A 20032-nucleotide genomic window follows, 5' to 3' on the forward strand; every position below is an offset into this window, starting at 1 on the left:
GTAGTGGTCAGTTTCAAGAGCTGAATGCTATTTCATATTATTGCATTCTTTTTTCAACTTCCTCTTCTGATATGTGTGCATCTGAGGTTCATTTGCTTCATTTTTTTTTTTTTTTTTTAATACATTAAACTTCTCAAACCTGCAGCATTGGGTTTTCCCTTGGATGAAAGAAAAAGTTATGCTGGGTATACTTAGAACATTTTTTAAACATATTATTTTTTCCCCATATTCACAAAAACCATGTAGCTAATTTGTAAACATGCTCACTTCTGGGTGCCATTCTCAGAGATCCTTATTCTCTAGGTTTGAGAGTGGAGTCCGGAAACCTACGTTTCAGACCTTTCGTTGAGAACTACTCGACTCAATGCTATTTCATTTTTTGCAACTTTCAAAATATTAATTTTAGAAATCCAAAGAGGGGAGGGCAAACTCCAGTGACTGTCCGAAGAAACAAGACTGAGTAGCTCATGTTGTGCCATATTGTAAAACTTTTCCTCAGTTTGCAGATCTTCTGTCCCTGGAGAGGAAATCCGTTCATTTTCACCGAGTAATTAACAGTCTTTCAACCAGTTCCGTCAAGTCTCTCATGATCCCCAAAAGTCATGAGCTCATCTCCACGGCACAACGTAAAGCTCCTTTCGTCCCTCGTGCCCTTACAGGACCGCCGGGACCGGGTTCGCTTCCCGCCACAGGGGCTCCTCCTCTGCTTGCCCTTTGGTTTCAATCCTCCCAGAGGCGCTCGGCGCGGCAAGTCTTGGCGCCAACCGGGTGGCGGCGCTGTCCGCCCCGCGCGCGGCCGCCCGGGGCCCGAGGGAGGCGGAGGCACGGCCGGCGGAGGAAGGGGAGGGAGCGAGGCGCGCTCCCTGCTCTCGCGTGCTCTCGCACCGCTCGCGTGACCGGCTGGTGTGTGCGCGAAGCGCCGGCTCCCGGGGGCACGTACGGCCGGGCGCGCGCCGCTGCAAGGGGCGTCCGGGTCCCGGTCGGCGGACCCGGCCGGCGCTAGGTGCCGACGGGCGGGCCGCGGGGGTCCGGGGCGGACACAGGCGCACACGCTCCCGGAGGAGCCTTCTCTGAGGCTGCTCTTCCTCGGCCAGACGGAGAGCGGCAGTGTCTCCCCGCCCAGCGCACAGTCGCCCCGCGTCTCCCCCCGCGGCGGCTGCTCCTCCTCGGCACCGCCAGCCCCAGCGCCGCTCCGGGGCGGGCGGCGGCGGCGGCGGGACCCGCGGAGCCGCTTTGTGTGCAGCCCGACGAGGGGCGGCGGCGCAACCACCTGACAGAGGCCCGGGCGCTCGATGCACCTTCCGCCCGCATGAGGAGGAGGAGGTAAAGGCGGCGGCGGCGGCGGCGGCTCGGCTCCCGCCCTCGGTTGGTGGAGGGAGAGGACGGAAGGGGAGACCGGAGGGGGGGGGGGCGCGAGACCTAGGCCCGGCGGGGCTGCCCGGAGGTACCAGTAAGGCCTGGGCAGCGCCGGACGGCGCCGAGCAGTCGGAGCCGAGAGAAGCCGCCAGGGTCCCTCAGCCGAAGTTGAAGGAACAAAATGTGAAGTGCAGAGCCGCGTCAGCCGCTTCCTGGCGTGGGGTTTGGGGTGGAGGGCGGCTTGTTTTCCCCTCCCGCGGGACAGGGGAGGGGCGGGAGCGTGGCGGGGACGCCCGGGGTCCCGAAGCTCGGCCCGGCAAAGGCGTTCGTCTCCCGGAGCCGCCGTAGCGTGTGGGTCCGGTTGGGTCCCTAGTTTTGCGGCCTAAGCCGAGCCCTATAGGCCTCGCGTCTCCTTTCCCGGAGGGGACCGACCGGGCGGGGACTCGGGGTTTCTCTCCGACCGAGCCGGAGCCTTGGGGGCCTCGCCAGGCTCGGGAGGATCCCAAACTTCGGACCTCGGTGCTTGGGGGTGGATTTCATTGTGAAAGGTGGAATGGGAAACTCCTGGCGCTGCCTGGCGCTTCCCGCGGCCGCGGCGGCTGGTGCTGGAGAGCCCCGTGGGTCCGGGGCTGGCGGGGCCCGCGTGAGTGGGGGCGGCGGGGCGGCCACCAGGGTCCAGGCCCGGGAGGATCGAGCGGCGGGGCCGCAGCCGAGTCTCCGGCCTCCCTGGAGAAAGCGCCCTTTGCAGATTAGAGATTTTTGAAATGAAAAAAGAGGTTACAAAGTCTCCCCTTTCTCGCTGAACTTTTGTTTTCTGACCGATAGAGGCCGGTAGAGGACTGTGAAAGAAAAGTTGTCCCCCAGGATGGACTTCACCGCGCAGCCCAAGCCTGCCACTGCCCTCTGTGGCGTCGTGAGTGCAGATGGGAAGATCGCTTACCCGCCGGGGGTAAAGGAGATCACCGACAAGATCACCACGGATGAAATGATCAAGCGACTGAAGGTAAGCATCTGGACACAGTGTTCACACTTAGACCTCTGTGGTGGGAGGTGCTCTCTCCTGTTACTGCACTGCTAGGCCTGGCCTTTACAGTGTCACCTACCAGGTTTTCTTAGGTATCTTATAGTCTCCTTTTTTACTCTCTCCGAGAAGTATTGTTCTATCTTGGCTATATCTTTGAATAGTAAGTTCTGTAGAGACATAATCATTACGGGAAATTAAAAGGAGTGTGCCTGTTTTTTCAAACATAAGAATTTAAGTGTTTTTATAACTTTTTTCTAGAAATATTTATGAGAATACTGTTCATAGTAGATTACAACCTTAAATGTAGGCAATAGTTTGCCTAGGAAAGTTCCTGTTTTCATCAGCTTCTAAGGAGACTGATTTAATCACAAGGGCATTTTATTAAATTGTCACAATTTTCTAATATCCAGAAACTTAAATATGTTTTTAGTATGGTTAAACTTTGACAAAATGTACTGACTTCAAAATTCAGAATTGAAGTAAGGTGATGATTTAGGTCCACATGTTCAAAGGGGTTTTCAAGAGAGAGTATTTTAGTTCTTTTTAATAAAGTTAGCTTATTTAAAGCATAATGATCCTAAGATTAAAGTTGTAAGTTTCAGCTTAGGTTGGTCAGTTTTTTTGCTTTCTGTTGCATAGACATAGATTTTGCCCACAGCCTTACAAGATAAGTGCTGTTTTTGTCAAGGGATCAACTTGATGCAGTGGTTCTCAACCAGGGCATCTTTGACACCCCACCCCCACTCCCACCCTGGAGACATTTGGTTGTCACAACTGGGGCTACGTTGGAGCAAGGAAAGGGAAAGATTTGAGGCAGGGAGTCCTGCTAGGAAACTGTTAATAGGAACATAGGTGAAAGATGTTGAAATCTTGAAGTGGGGCTGTGGTAGTGAGAAGAGAGGTAGGGAAGGATCTAAGAAATGTTTCCTAGTTAGAAATCAATTAGACTTGGTGGGAGGTGAGGGAAGAAACAATGTTGATAGTATTTCTATCTTGGGCAACTTGATAAAGTGTATTTTTAGGGAATCATCTTGCCCCTTTGTTCTTAGAGCTTAGTGTAGTGCCTAGTAAGTGTTTACAATGTTGTGAGTGTTTAATAAATATTTAAAGTATTCCTGTAGCTTAGTTTTTAAAATCTAATTAGATTCTGCAATTTGTTGCCTCTTGGGAAGGAAGAGGACACAATAGCTTCCATTAAAATAAACTTGATACTAGGTATATGTGAAGTGAGGTGCTTGATTGATGCTCCTTAAGGTTATATTGAATGTTTGGAGATGCTGAAAAATTATGAAATACAAAGCTGTTAAGTAATAGATCTTTTAATTTTTATTTTAATATTAAGAATATTGAAATCTTGATTTCTGGTGATGGATAATCTGGTTAAAAAAGAGTTACCACAAGCGTCTGGCTTCGGCTTGCGTCATGATCTTGCAGTCTGTGGGTTCGAGCCCCAAGTTGGGCTCTGTGCTGACTGCTCAGAGCCTGGAGCCTGTTTCGGATTCTGTGTCTGTCTGTCTGTCTGTCTGTCTGTCTCTCTCTCTCTCTGCCTCTCTGCCCCTCCCCCCGCTCCCGGTCTCCCTCCCTCCCTCCCTCCCTCCCTCCCTCTCTCCCTCTCTCTCTCTCAAAAATAAATAGACATTAAAAAAAAAAGGAGTTACAACTATATGTACTTTTGTGCTTGAAGTTAGATTATCAGAAATACTGTTATATAAATGGGCATATGACCAAGTTTACAATGAGCATTAAGTTAGAATATCTTTTTTTTTTTTTCTTTTTAAAGTGTATTTTTGAGAGAGAGTGAGCATGATCAGGGAAGGGGCAGAGAGGCAGGGAGACAGAATTTGGGCTCCATGCTGTCAGCACAAAGCCCAGCATGGGGCTCAAACCCAGCAACCAACCAGTGAGATCATGACCTGAGCCTAAGTCCGATGCTCAACCAACTGAGCCACTCCTGGGTTAGGATATCTATTTCTTATGAGTTCTTTTGGAAGTTAAAATTAACATACATATGAACCATTTTGAATATCCTGCTAAAATTTTGCTTTTCTTAGGTGCCTGGGTGGCTCAGTCAGTTAAATGCCCACTCTTGGTTCAGGTCACGATCTTGCAGGTTCTTGAGTTCAAGCCCCAAGTCAGGCTACAGCTCAGAGTCTGGAGCCTGCTTCGGATTCTGTGTCTCCCTTTCTCTCTGCCTCTGCCCTGTTCACACTCTGTCTCTCTCAAAAAAATTAAACATTAAAATCTTAAAAAATTTTTTTAAATTTTCTCAACGGTCTTATGATTTTGTTTTTCCCCTGTTTTTCTAAATCTGTTTTGACTTTGTACTTTCTAGGAATCCCTGGTTGGTTAAAGTAGTACTGTCTCATAGGAAGTGGAGATTTTTAACAGTGTTTAACTATTTTTGATAATTTTTGTGTTTATTAGACCATTATACACCAGTATTATAAATTCAGTAGTTTTTTTAATTATAGCAACAATGTTCAAATGCTGTATAAATACAAATAGGGCTTAAAGGCAGGTAAAATCTTGGTCAGTGGAATTCAGAGATGTTTGGTCCGTTCTCTTCAGTATTTAAGAATGGAACAAGCATTTTTACAAGAGAACCATAATTGTGGACTTACAAAGATGTTAAAAGAAATTTTGGAACTCCCCATATTTCACAGAAGAGAAAATTCGGCCCAAAGTGGCCAAGTAACATGCACCAAGATCAGTCATAGAGCAACTAAATGGCAGAGCCAGAACAATAGCATCATATTTATTTTCATTCTTATAGCTGATTTCCTTCAAAGGAATCTAAACTGAGTAAAACTAAGAAGTTGTGATATTTATTATGCATTTGAAAATGGTAAAGTGAAAAGAGAAAGGAGTCTAAGTTAATTTGCTGTTTTGCAAGATGTAGGACAGCATTCTTTTTTAACATTAGAAGGTATTATGATGCTTTGAAACTTTCTTGAAAGTAGTTCTTAGAGTAGGTCTTTGGAATTGCTAAAACACTTAGATACATTAGAAACTTTAATTTCAGGGGCACGTGGGTGGCTCAGTCATTTAAGCATCCAACTCTGATTTTGGCTCAGGTTGTAATCTCACTGTCAGATTGAGCCCTGCTTTGGGCTTCAAGCTATGCGCTGGGCGTGGAGCCTGTTTAAGATTCTCTCTCTCTCCCTCTCACCCTCTCCCATTTGCTGGCACATGTGCTCGCTCTCTCTCTCTCTCTCTCTCTCTCTCTCTGTCTCTCTCTCAAAAAAAAAAAAAAAGTTTTAATTTCAGCTTCTAAGGAATTCACATATTGTTATGTCCAGTCACACTGGCCTTCTGTCACTTCCTTGTACATGCCATGTTCATTTCTGCCTAAACTGATTCCACATTATGTGATCCATATGTGTACCCGTCTCAACTTCATGTGTCATTCATTTGTTCTTCTGTCACTCATTTGTTCTTCTTAGAGGAGGTCTCTTAGATTTCCCATTACATATTTTTTTAATTCCTTCGTATCACTTATTACAGTTATGGTATACATTTATGCATATGTGTATTGGGTTTGTCTCCCCAACTTATATGTAATCTTTGTGAATACAAGGACCATGTCTGTTTACTTTTATACCCTGCCAACTCCCAAATTTAATGCCTGGAACATAGGTGCCCAACAGATACTTGTTCAGTGAATGAATGTTGGATTAGAAAAGATAGTAATAGAATAGAGAAATAATTTTGTTTTTGAAATAAGATAGTTTGAAAATATTGTGAATGGCAACCAACTTTTTATCTGAGATTATATACCAGAGATGATAATGTAGAGATGTAGAATTTTAGAACCAAAAGGTAGCTTAGAGGTTATTTGGTTTTGTCCCGATTTTCCAGATGAAGAAATGGAGTCTGAGATGTTGTGACTAACCCTAGTTACAGAAAGCTGAAAATGATCATTAACAGTTTTGTTATTTAGGGTTGCCTGGCTGGCTGAGTTGGTAGAGCATGCAACTCTTTTTTTTTTTTTTTTTTTTTTTTTGTTAATGTTTTATTTATTTTTCAGAGAGAGGCAGAATTGTGGGCAGGGGGTGGGAAGAGGCAGAGAGAGAGGGAGACACAGAATCCAAAGCAGGCTCCAGGCTCTGAGCTGTCAGTACAGAGCCCAACGCAGGGCTTGAACTCACCAACTGTGAGATCATGACCTGAGCCAAAGTCAGATACCTAACCAACTGAGCCACCTGACACCTCAGAGTATGCAACTCTTGATCTCAGGGTTGTGAGTTCAAGCCCCATATTGGGTGTGAAGCCTACTTAAAAAGATAATAATAATAAATAAACAGTTTTGTTGCTTACATATGGTACAATTATATGCTGTACAAAAGTTAGTTATCTGTTAGAAAGGATAGCAGGTAGCTTACTACTAAGGTTACATTAAGCATCAAGATCAACAGTTCACAAATGGCCTGCCTTCTATATAGTTAAGGATTCTGAAACTAATGTAGCAGTCGTGTCTGATAACTTTTATAACATATTCAAATACACCTATAAACAGTGTTGTACAAAGTTCCATTAAGTGCTTCTGCCCACAATTTGTTATATGCAGTCTGTCTCATATCATGTATTACCACAGAACTACATGCTATTCACATTTTGTTCATTACTTGCTTTTTTGGAAATGGGAAGTCCTTGATAAGGCTTGGTTTTTAGAGAGAGGGGCGGGCAGGTTAAAGATTGTTTCTTTTTTTTTTCTTTTTTCTTTTTAAGTATGTATGTATTTATTTAAGTAATCTCTACTCACAGTGCCAAGATCGAAGAGTCATACGCTTCTCTGACTGAGCCAGCCAGCTGCCCCAAAGATCGTTTCTTATGTCCATTTCTTATTACCTGGTCTTAAGAGCTCAGTACCCCCAGACAGTTCTCTGGCTATTAACTCCATACCCAAATCTGCCATATTCTTTTTTTCATAGAAATCAAAATTTTTATTACTTTGGTGCTAAGAATTAGGAAAGATTAAGTAATAGGGTTTTATTGTTGTGAATATGTCCCCCATTTTTCTCCCACCAGCTGTTATTTCTGTATTTTTGTATTTTTCTGTCACTTTCCTCTATGTGTCCACAATTCCCCTCTGCCCCACGCTCTCACTTTTGGTTTCTGTAGTATGCCTTGTTTGATATAGTTAGGAATTAGGATATAGAGTGCTTGATTAAGATAGAGCATCACTCTTTTCTCATCAAATGTAGGTTGGGAGAGGGGAAGAATAGATTAGAGGCAGGAAGGCCGTGAAATCTTTTCCTTTCTTTTCCTCCAGGTGGACCCCAGAAATACATACTTTGGTTATAATTATTTTCACTTCCATGAAAGAATTTTATTTATTCCTAAATGCCACATAGGATGCTAATTTTACATATAATTCAGTATGTAACTTCTAGTCTCAGTTCTGTCCATATATCATATTTTAATATTTGTTTTAATGCAAAAGATTCTGCTAAGAAATTAAAAAATTAAATAGGCAGGGTGCCTGGTGGCTCAGTCAGTTAAGTGTCTGACTCCTTTGATTTCGGCTCAGGTCATGATCTCACCATTTGTGAGATCGAGCTCCATATCAGGCTCTGCACTGATAGCAAAGAACCTGCTTGTGATTTTCTCTCTCCTTCTCTCCCTCTGCTCCTTCCCTGCTTGTGCACTTGCTCTCTCTTAAAATAAGTAAATAAATATTTAAAAAAATAGGCAAGATTTCTTAAAATGAACCCCTAAAATATAGCCAATGTGTATTTGTGAAGTAATACTAACTGTAGCACAGTTCTTATTTTAGACTTCCATTTGCATAGAGGAACTATTCTGGTCATTTGCTGCTGTGTAACAAACACCCCAAACCTAGTGTTTAAAAGAGCAAGTAGGGGGCGGGGGACAAAATAAATATAACATAAATTTTATCATTTCAGTCATTTTTAAAAGTACAGTTTTGTGGTAACAAGCACATTCACATTGTTGTATAACCATCACTACCGTCCATCTTCAAAACTTTTTCATGTACCCTAACTGAAATTTTGTATCTATTAAACAGTAACTCCTTAATTCCCCCTTCCCCCAGCTTAGGCAACCACCTTTCTACTTTGTGTCTCTGAATTTGACTACTCTTAAGAGCCTAGTATAAGAATCATACAATATTGTCCTTTTGTGACTAGCTTTTTCACTTAGGATAATGTCTTCAAAGTTCATCCACATTGTATGTATCAGAATTTACTTTTTAAGGCTGGATAATATTCCACTGTGTACGTGTGTGTGTCTTGTGTGTGTGTGTATGTGTGAAACCACTTTTGTTTATTCATTTGTGGACACTTGGGTTGCTTCTACCTTTTGACATCTGTGAGCAAATTTTCTTGTTAACAATTTTGTGAATCAGGAATTTGGGTAAGTATTGGCTTAGCTTGATTATTCTTCTCTACATGGCTTACTGTGCTCATTCAGTAGTATTCAGCTGGTGTCTAGACTGGTCTAGAAGATCCACACTGACTTCTCAAACAGTTGGTGCCTTGGAAGGAACAGCTGTAAGGCTGAACTCAGCTGTGCTCTTTTTTCCTATCTATGATGTAATCTTTGGGCTTCTCTGCATGGTTTCAGGGCTCTAAGACACTGTGGAGGAAGTTGCTGGTACTTTTTAAAGGCTTGGTTCAGAACTGGCAATGTCATGTCTACCTTACTTTAATGGTTAAAGTAGTTGTGGCCCAATCTACATTCAATAGGAGAAAAAATGATTGCTTCTCAATGGAAGAAGAAAGGAATTTGTAGCCATCTTTAATCTACCACAGGAGCTCTTATGACAAATTAGAGTATGCTAACTACAAACTTTGTAGCTGTATTCATAAATCTGAAAAACACTTAATTTCAAAAACAGTAGTATATATCTGCAGCCAACTTGCTAAATTTGTAAAGTTTATTTTAAATACTGTAGGAAAAATTTGTAAGAATTTTTTTTTTTTTTTTTTTTTTTTTTTTTTAAATAAATGGGGAGCACCTGGGTGGCTCAGTTGGTTGAGCATCTGACTTCAGCTCAGGTCATGATCTCACGGTTCTTGAGTTTGAGCCCCACATTGGGCTTTACACTGACGGTGCCAAGCCTGCTTTAGATTCTCTGTTTCCCCCTCTCTCTGCCCCTCCCATGCTCACGTTCTCTCTCAAAAATAAATAAAACATTTTTAAAAATTAAAAAAAAAAAATTGTATGTGCTAGAGAAAAATTATGGGAGAGTCTCATGATTTGATCTTAAAATCCTGTTTCTTTTATTATTTGAATTTTTATTAGAGAGTATTTCTGCCTAATTATGATGATGATTTTTCCAGTGCTTACCCCCTTTTTAGGAATTATCTAAAAAGAATTATCTCAACTTTTTTGGGGGGTGCCTGGGTTGCTTCATTGGTTGATTGTCCCACTTTTGATTTTGGCTCAGGTCATGATCCCAGGGTCATGGAATTGAGCCCCAGGTTGGACTCTGCACTGAGCCTGGAGCCTGCTTAAGATTCTCTTTCTCCCTCTACTGCTCTCCCCAACTTGGCTCTCTCTTTCTCTTTTTAAAAAGAAAAAGATTTACCTCAACTTTTTATTTTGAGACATTTCAGACTTCTGGAGAGTTGGAAAAAATTGTACCTTCAACACCCATATCCCTTCACTTAGATTTACCAATTGTTAACATTTTGTTACTTTTGTTTGCTTTTATGTTTCTCCATATACACGCACACAGAGGGAGACAAACCTACACTTTTTGTTTGAGAGCTACCTGCAGAAATCATGACATTCTGCCTGTGAATGCTTCAGCATTCTTCTTAGAATAATGATCATTATCACACTCAAATTGGTACAGTTATCTGTTATACTGTCCATAATAAAATTCTCCCAGTTGCCCTAAAAATGACTTTTATTTAACAGTTGGGTTTTTTCCTCCATCCAAGTTTCAGTATAGGATCATTTGCATTTGTAATGTTTCTTTAGTCTACTTTAATCTAGAAAGTTCTGTCACTGTTTTTGGAGGGGAGAGTTATTTACGATGTGACATTTTTGAAGCATTTGCCTTATAGGAGTTCCATAGTCTATTTTTGTCTCATTGCCTCATGCTTAGATTCAGGTTGAACTTTTTTTAGCAAGTACTTTACCACGCAAGTGGTAATGTATAGTTAGTTGCCTCATCAGGAGGTGTAAAATGTCATTTTATCCAGTTGGTTTATGCTAAATTTGATCACTTGGTTACAGTTGGTCAACTCTTTACATTGTAAATGTACCTTTCCCCACTTTGCAATTAATAAGGAATGTTTAAGGTGGCAGTTTGATTTGTTTTCCAGCAATTACTTATCTGAATTAGCATCTACTTTGATTGTTATAAAATGTCACCTTTTTTGATTCTATCACTCCTTCTACATGTGTAGATTCTATCATTCCTTCTACATCCGTAGAGAAGAGCCTGCCCCCACTCCACTTTAATTACTCATGAGGGCTCCTGGCTGGCTCAGTCCGTCAGGTGTCCAACTCTTGATTTCAGCTCAGGTTATGATCTCATGGTTCATGAGATTGAGCCCTGCATCAGGTTCTGTACTGACAGTGTGGAGCCTGCTTGAGATTCTCTGTCTCCCTCCCCCACAGTGTGTCTGTCTCTCTCTCTGTCTCTCTCTCTCTCTCTCTCTCTCTCTCTCTCTCTCGCTGTTTCTCTCTCAAAATAAATAAATAAACATTAAATATTTAAAAAAAATAGTCATGTATTCTTCATTCAATGCATTATAATATATTACTATCTTTATTCTCTTTGAGAGACAAATTATCCCAAAATGAGCATGCTGGCTTTGGTGTCCTTTTGAAACATCTAGTATCTTTTTGACATGTCTCTCTGAGTCTTTCAGCACTCCTTTTTTTTTTTTTCTGGTACAAGTTGTTCACCTTGTGCTTTCTTGCCCCAGATTTGGATAGCTCATTTTTTCCAGAGAGGCCTATTTCCATTTTCAGTAGAGAGTGGTGTTTATAAACCAAGGTCTAGGCATTGGCATCATGTTCACATTGGTAGTAGGATTTAATTTATCCAGGTCCTTTCAGTGTGTAGACCTAAGAAATGCACATAAATACTTTAAACCATGTATTCATTCTGTTTAATTAAAATCCAACACTGCAGGGGCACTTGGCTGGAACAGTTATAGAGCATGCAACTTTTTTTTTTTTTTTAAGTTTATTCATTTTGAGAGAGCACACGTGTAAGTAGGGGAGAATCAGAGAGAGAGAGAGAGAATGAGCAGGGGAGGCGGGGGAGAGAGAGTCCCAAGTAGGCTCTGCACTGCCAGTGTGGAGCCTGATGGGGGGCTCAAACTGATGAACCATGAGATATGACCCTGAGCTAAAATTGGGTGCTTAACCAACTGAGCCATCCAGGCACCCTTAGAGTATGCAACTTTTGATCTTGGGATTGTGAGTTCAAGCCCCACCTTGGGTGCAGGGCTTACTTAAAAAAAAGAAAAAAAACCCAGCACTGCAGTTTTTCTTAAACTTCTCCATTTCCTATTTGTTGCTTTTTAAAAAAATTTTTTTTAATGTTTGTTTATTTTTGAGAGAGAGAGCACGAGCAGGGGAGGGGCACAGAGAGAGGGAGACACAGAATCTGAAGCAGGTTTCAGGCTCTGAGGTGTCAGCACAGAGCCCAACGTGGGGCTTGAACTCAGAGTATGAGATCATGACCTGAGATGAAGTCAGATGCTTAACCAACTGAGCCACCCAGGCACCCCTCCATTTCCTATTTGTATCATCCTTTTCCTACAGTATAAACCCTGTTTTCCCTTAACTTTGATAAATTTGTTTTCTTTGTACTACCCTAATCTAAGCTCAAGAAAAAATTCAGTGCTATACCAGTATCCCTTGCAAGATTTTTTTACAGTTTTTTTGTCCCCCTAGGGTTGTACAGAGTACCATATTTATTAGTTACTTGAATTTGAATTCTTTTGTATGATTATGTTATCAGTTTTATATATATACACTTGGTTTCTGTTTGTATTCAGTTTTTATTTTAGGAGAGAGAGAACACAAGCAGGGGAGGGGGCAGAGGGAGAGGGAGAGGGAAAGAGAATCTTTAGAGCCTGATGCAAGTGTCGATCCCGTGACCCTGGGATTGTGACCAGAGCCGAAATCAAGAATCTCCTGTTCAACTGACTGAGCCACCCAGGTGCCCCTGTTTGTATTCAATTTTTATACATACATATATAACTTAACTCTTTATTTCCACTGATAAATGTAATCTTTGCTTGATTTTTCCTTATTGTACTGAAAAACACATAACATAAAATTTATCATCTTAATCATTTTTAAGTCCACAGTACAGCATCATTAACTATGTGCATTTAAAATATATATATATTTATTTTGAGAGAGAGAAAGCAAGCGAGGGGCAGAGAGAGGGGGAGGGAGAGAGAACCCCTAGCAAGTTCCGCACTGTCAGTGCAGAGCCAGACCTGGGGCTCGAACCTACAAACTGTGAGATTATGACCTGAGCCAAAATCAAGGGGTGCCCCTGTGCATTTTTTGTGTGCCTCCCTCTGCCCCTTCCATGTGCACATTGTTAGTACAACAGATTTCTGTAACTTTTTCATCTTGCAGAACTGGAACTCTGTACCCACTTAACTCCTTTCCCCCTCAGCCCCTGGCAACCATCATTCTGTTTTCTGTTTGTAAGAGTTTGACTACTTTAGATCCCTCATATAAGTACAATCACACAGTATTTGTCTTTTTGTGACTGGTTTATTTCACTTAGCTCATGTCCTCAAATGTTAATAATAAATCGATGCCAAATTATTAAGTTTAATACTTGAAAAGTAAGTTCAGTGGCAATGTGTAATTGTCCTATAATTTCAAATGTCTGAATTAAATATCCTTCATCTAGACATTATAAAATAAGTAGAGGTAAATTTTTCATTGTACAGAAAGAAAATCATTGAATAAAAATGTTTAAAGGATGAGTGAGCATGTATAAGAAGACTAGTTTGTTTTTGGCAGAAGTTTAGAAATTGGTTTTCTTCTTGAAGCATGTACCTAAATTGCTTTGAAAAAAGTGGTAGAAATCATCAGGCAGTAATAAAATGAAATTGATTTTAGATCTCTTGGGAGTAATGTTAAATAATTTTGTTTATTATATTCATTTCTTTTAGGTGATATCAAATTTTTAAAATTATAACATACTATTGCTGTCTCAATTCTTTATATTTTTCTATACTTTTTTATTAATCACTTAATACTTTTTTTAAATAGACTTTTTTAAGAGCAGTTTTAGTTCATAGCAAAATTAAATAGAAAGTACAGAGTTGGGTGGCCCAGTTGGTTGAACATTCCACTGCTCTTCAGGTCATGATCTCACAGTTCATGTGTTCAAGCCCCACATCAGGCTTGCTGCTGGCACTGCAGAGCCTGCTTTGCATCCTCTGTCCCCCCCCCCCCCTGCCCCTCCCCTGCTTTTGTGAGCACACACACTCTCTTTCTCCTTCAAAAATAAATAAACATAAAAAAAAAAATACAGAGTTCCCAACAACTTTGTCTGCCCTCCTATCCCCCCCTCTTTTCCCCATCTCCTCCTCCCCATACATCTAGTGCCAGAGTAGTATGTTTTGTTATGGCTGGTGGACATTAACACATCATCATCACCCAGAGTCCATATTCCTTTTTAAAATTTTTCTAAATAAAATTTTGATTATATTATAAATGTATTGTTTTCATTTTCATTGAATGATACAGAATGAGTATATCCATATTATTAAATAATCCCTTAAAACATTTTTTAAAGAATTTATTTTTTAGAGCAATTTTTGTTTCACAACAAAATTAAAGGAAGGGAAGGTATAGATTTCCCATATACACTAAATCCAGTAAAACCTTGAATTGTGAGTAACTTGTTCTGTGAGTGTTCTGCAAGATGAGCATACATTTCTAATAAATTTTAACTTGATAAACTAGGGATGTCTGGCAATATGAATGTCACATGATCACAATTGAGCCAGTGGTTCTTGAAATTTGCTTTGATATACTAGTGCTTTGGATTACAAACATGTTTCTGGAATGAAATATGCTCACAAACCAAGGTTTTACTGTACCTCCTTCCCCCCACATGCATGACTTCCCCCATTATAAGTATTACTCACCAGAATGGTACGTTTGTTATCAACAATGAACCCATGTTGACACATCATAGCCACCCAAAGTCCATAGTTTACCTTAAGTTTACTCTTAGCATTGCACATTCTTTGGGTTTGGACAAATGCATATTGACATGTATTCATCTTTACAATAACATCTAGAGTATTTTCAGTGCCCTAAAAATTGTCTGTGCTATGCTAACTAACTTGGATGTAAATTAAAAAATAAAATAGTGCCATGCTTATATATCCTTCCCCCCTTCATATATATATTTTTTACCATGGAAAATCTCAAATGTTTATTATTTATGTATTACTTATTTTTTTTTTTTTTATCTGAGTTGAATTGTTCTCTTAATATTCCTTATTTTGACTTCTCTTACTTGGCCAAAATGGAACTCTGAGTGCCAAATTTACTGATTTTAACTGGATGCAGAAGTTTGTTTGTTTGTTTTGAGAGAGAAAGAGGGCATAAGTGAGCAAGGGGCAGAGAGAAGGGGAGAGAGAGAGAAGCCCACAAGGGGCAGGGGGAGAGAGAAATGGGGCTCACCCGCTTTAAAACAGGGCTCATGCTCACCCAAAGTGGGGTGGATGCAGAAGATTTTAAATCTTGGAGATAATGAGGATACTTTAATCTACATTAGTGGTTCTTAGATTTGTAGAATTCTTAAATATTACCTGGGGCACTTGGGTGGCTCAGTCAATTGGGTGTCCAACTCTTGATTTTGGTTCAGTTCATGATCTCACTGTTAGTGGGATCCAGCATCGCATGGGGCTCTGTGCTGACAGTAAGGAGCCTGCTTGGGATTCTCTCTCTTCCTCTCTCTCTACCCCTCCCCCCCACTCATGTATGTGTATACACATGCATGCTCTCTCAAAAAAATATTTTTTTCAAAAAATACTTTTTAAAAATGTTTAAAGTGAATCTCATTCTCTCATAATAAATAAATAAACATTAAAAATAATTAGATACCTGGTTTTAAAAAGAATTAGAGGGGCATCTTGGTAGCTCTGTCGGTTAAGCTCCTGACTTCTTTTTTTTTTTAATTTTTTTTTTTCTTTTTTAATGTTTATTTATTTTTGCGACAGAGAGAGACAGCATGAGCAGGGGAGGGGCAGAGAGAGAGAGGGAGACACAGAATCTGAAGCAGGCTCCAGGCTCTGAGCTGTCAGCACAGAGTCCGACACGGGGCTCGAACTCACAAACTGGGAGGTCATTACCTGAGCCGAAGTTGGACGCTTAACCGACTGAGCCACCCAGGCGCCCCTAAGCTCCTGACTTCTGATTTTGGCTCAGGTCATGATCTCACAGTCCTTGAGTTTGGGCCCCACCTTCTCGTGCTCAACGCTTGCCTTGCTGGAGCCTGTTTTGGATTCTGTCTCTCTGCCCTTCCCTCTCTCTCTCTGCTCCTCCCCCACCAAATAAATAAATAAACTTAAAAAAATTAGATTATGTGGTAATCTCCCACCCTCCACCCCCAATTTAGTAGCTTAGAGGTGGGCTCAATTTTTGCACTTTCCCCCCTATATTTTTAGTCAGTCCCTCCAGTGTTCTTGATACAGAGAATATGCACTGAGAACCCCAGAAAGATATTTTACTTATTGCTAGATTTCATATTAACTATTCTCAAAAATTTTATCTAAAGAAGATTTTTAAAATTAGTTCTAGGATTTTTACATTAAGCTTAAATTCTGCCCAGAAACAAACTTTACTCCCTAATTATTTTAAACTTAGCTCTATCCTGAAAACATTTGAATTTATTTGGAAGGCACACAACTATGTATACCGTGACCTCTTTTACCTTATTTGGTGGAAGTCTATTATTTAGAACTCTTATTAATCCACATTTTGTTATACAATTTTACTAGTAGTTATACAAATTTAATCTAGCAAAAATAATCCCTAAGGGTAATTAGCTTACAAGCTCATTTGATGGGTTTATTTACTTATGAAAGCAGACATTCTGGGTTTCCAAATGAAGTCTCATTCTAACCTAGTCTTTCTAATTTGAGCTGATGGCTACAAATATAGCATGTTGGAGTTTTTTAAAAATTCAAATTAAATTGGTAATTTGTATATATTTTACTAATGAGAGTTGTACTTTTTCCAAAATAGAAGGGTCAGTAAGCATTGATCTGTTTTGCATTTTCAATAGTTTGTGGCATTCCAAAACTAATTGTTCTTATTTACATGTGTGATATGATTCCTGTGGGACTTTTTTCTTTTTCTTGTGGGATTTCTGAATCATCAAAAATACAGTGTTTATGGCTTTATCACTTATCACCTCACTTTAATTATTTGCAAACTGGCAGTGCTTGAAATATATGATAGTAATTAAATAAAACATTTCAAATAGCAAATCACCCTATCCTTTAGTAAGAGGGCTGCTTTTGGGATTTTTTTCTTTTTCTGACTGTTACATATCTTTTATGTATTTCTTTGTATTTATCTGGCATAGGGTTCTCTGAGTTTCTTGGATGAATAGTTTATCTTTCATTATTGAAAAATACTATTATCTCTTGAAATATTTCTTTTCATTTTTTTCTCTTTTCCTACTGTGCCTACAGTCTGTTCAGTAATGTTCAGCAGTTTCATACGGTTTTTGTTTACATGCTGAAATTCCCCATTTTTAATGCATGTTGTCCACCTTTTCTATTATATCTTTGAACATATTATAATTATTTTAAAGTACTTGTCTGATAGCTTTAGCATTTGGGCCATTTCTAAGTATGCTTCTACTAATTTATTTATCTGTTGACAATGGAACTATCTCCCCTACCCCCATCTTTTTTGATTGAATGCTGGACATGATGTATAAAAAAAAACAGACTGAGGCACATAATATTTATGCACAGAAGTAAACATCTCTCTTTTGTCAGATTGTTAGCTTTAGAGATTGAATCAATTCTTATCTAATTGAACTGGATTTGCTATATATTGCTTTTTTGTCTGTGTGTATGTGTGTATGAATACATCTATCCATCCATCCTTTTTTAATGTATTTCAAAGTGAGTTGCATTCATCATATACTTTACCCCTAAACACTTTACCATGAGTATCATTAATTCACGGTTAGTATAGTTTTTTTGTGTGAGAGGGTAATTAATATACATATTTTAACTACTGTTTGATGAGTTTTAATAGATGCTTTTTCATGTATAACCCAAATTCTTTTTTAGGGTTTTTGTTTTTTTTTTTTTTGAGAGGTAAAAAAAGAAAGAGGGAACACACACATAAGCGGGGAAGGGGCAGAGGGAGAGAGAAAACCTTGAGCACACTCCATGCCCAGCGCAGATCCCAGCGTGGGGCTTGATGCACACAACTGTAAGATCATGACCTGAGCCAAAATCAAGAGTCCAATGCTTGACCGACTGAGCCCCGGAGGCACCCCTAGCCCAAACTCTTATCATGATATGGAACATTAACATCATCCCATAAAGTTCCCTCATGCCCCCTTTTAGTTAATCCCTGCTCCTTTACTACCCCCATAGGGGTAACCACACTTACAGTTTTTTAAAACCAAGATTAGTTTTGCTTCTTCTAAAACTTCATATAAGAACTACATAGTATGTATTTACCTGTGTGCAAGGCCTTTTTCATACACCGTAATGTTTTTGAGATTCACCCATGTATCATTAGTTTGTATCTTTTCATGGCTCCATACTATTCCATTGTATGAATATTCCAGTTTGTTTTACCATTCTTGTATTGATGGAAATTTGGACTGTTTGTACTTTAGGCTATTGTGAATAAAGGTGCTATAAACATTTTTGTATAAGTCTTGTATTGGGCATATGCTTTTATTTATATTGGATAAGTACCTATGAGTGTAGTCATTGGATCATAAGATAGGTTATGTTTAATTTAGTAAGCAACTGCTAGTCTTTTTCCCAGAATAGTTGTACTGTTTTACAATTTCACCAACAATGTATGGTAATACTGTATTTTCAAGGAATTTGTCCATTTCTTCTAAGTTATTTGGCCACATAAAGTTGATATTCTTTTAATGTCTATAGGCTCTGTAGTAATACACCCCTGTTGCATTCCTCATGTTGGTTCTCTTTTTAAAATTGATGTCTTGGATGAGGTTTGTTAAATCTGTTACTCTTTTCAAAGATCTCACTTTTGGTTTTGATAATTTTCTCTATTTCTTGTTTTCTGTTGATTTCAGTTCTTTTTTTAATATAGATTGGGTTTCCTAACAGGGTTTTCTCAACCTCTGCACTCTTGACACTTTAGAACAGGTAATTCTTTGTTTTTTTTGGGGGGGGGGTGTCTTGTGCATTGTAGGATGTTTAGCAGCATCCTACAAAAGTACCCACTAGATACCAGTTCCAGGCCCATACCTCCCAGTAAAAACATCTAAAAATGTTTCCAGACATTGCCAAATGTCTCCTGGGGGGGGAACACCAATTGGTTTGAGAACCACTGTCCTGAAATAGGCTTTTTAAAGCTATTCATTTCTTGCAAAACACTGTTTTAATTGCATCTCACTAGTTATGATGTTTTCATTACCATTTAGTTAGAAATGTTTTCTCATTTTCTTTGTGATTTTTTTCTTTGACCTATGAGTTCTTTAAAAATTATGATTTAATTTCCAAATATTTGAAGTATTTGTAAGTATCTGATAATGATTTCTAATTTCTGTGATCAGAAAACATATTCTATAAGATTACAGTCTTGGAATGTATTAAGTTTTGTTTTTTTTAACCTAGCAATATGGCCTCACTTGGCAAGCATATCATTTGCACCTGGGAAGAATGTGTATTTTGTTTGTTGGACATAATGTTCTATAAGGTCAGTTAGTGTCCTTTTGGTCAGGGGATTGAAATGGTTATTCATCATCTAAGTCTTTACTGATTTTTACAAATTTTGGCCTGGTTCTACTGCTGAGAAAGAGTGATAAAGCCTCAACCTGTGATTGTGGAATTGTATATTTCTCCCTTCATTCTATTGATTATTTTTTCATTTATTTTATAATTCTGTTCTAAGGCACATATTGTTGGTTTTATGATTGTTAGACCTTCATAATAAGTTGGCATTTTAGCCTTATGAAATGTTCTTGATGTCTAAGCTCCACCTTTTTTATAAGTTTTTGTCTGCATTATATATTTTTCAATTTTTTTTAACTTGTATGTCTTTATATTTAAAACGCATCCAGCTTATGATTGGGTCATGCTTTTTAAATTTTTTTAAACTGCTATATCCATTTGAACAATTTTTGCATTTAAATTGGAGTGTGTAAGTCACTTATATTTAATTGATGTGGTTGGATATATATCTACCATTTTGTACTGATTCTATTTATGTTTGTTTTTCTCCTTTCCTGTCTTCTATCTTAATTTGCTTTTTTTTTTAGAATTCCATTTTAATTATCTGTTGGCTTTATGGGCATACTTTTGTGTTCTGCATCTATATCTGGTTGCACAGGGATTGTAGTACACATTTTTTAATTTTTGTAGTCTACTGACTTTTTTATACTGCTTCGTGTAAAATGTAATGACCTTTTATCAGTATGGGTCCATTTATCCCCCTCCCTTT

General features: G+C 39.4%; 1 protein-coding gene across 2 annotated transcripts in view; it reads left to right on the forward strand.

The window, feature by feature from the left end:
* Positions 1–1218: 1218 nt before the first annotated feature.
* The window catches only part of PDS5A (PDS5 cohesin associated factor A), a 135262-nt gene continuing 116448 nt past the window's right edge, over positions 1219–20032 (forward strand). The window contains exons 1-2 of one of the 2 annotated variants that reach the window (XM_042984684.1): positions 1219–1323; positions 2182–2359. In XM_042984684.1, coding sequence (XP_042840618.1) covers positions 2222–2359 — 138 coding nt within the window. In that variant the 5' untranslated portion in view covers positions 1219–1323; positions 2182–2221. Of the gene's footprint in view, positions 1324–1348; positions 1366–2181; positions 2360–20032 lie in introns of those variants that run through there. The other variant, XM_042984686.1, reaches the window with a different exon arrangement.

The sequence above is a fragment of the Panthera tigris genome, chromosome B1, assembly GCF_018350195.1.
Source record: "Panthera tigris isolate Pti1 chromosome B1, P.tigris_Pti1_mat1.1, whole genome shotgun sequence".
NCBI classification, from domain to species: domain Eukaryota; kingdom Metazoa; phylum Chordata; class Mammalia; order Carnivora; family Felidae; genus Panthera; species Panthera tigris.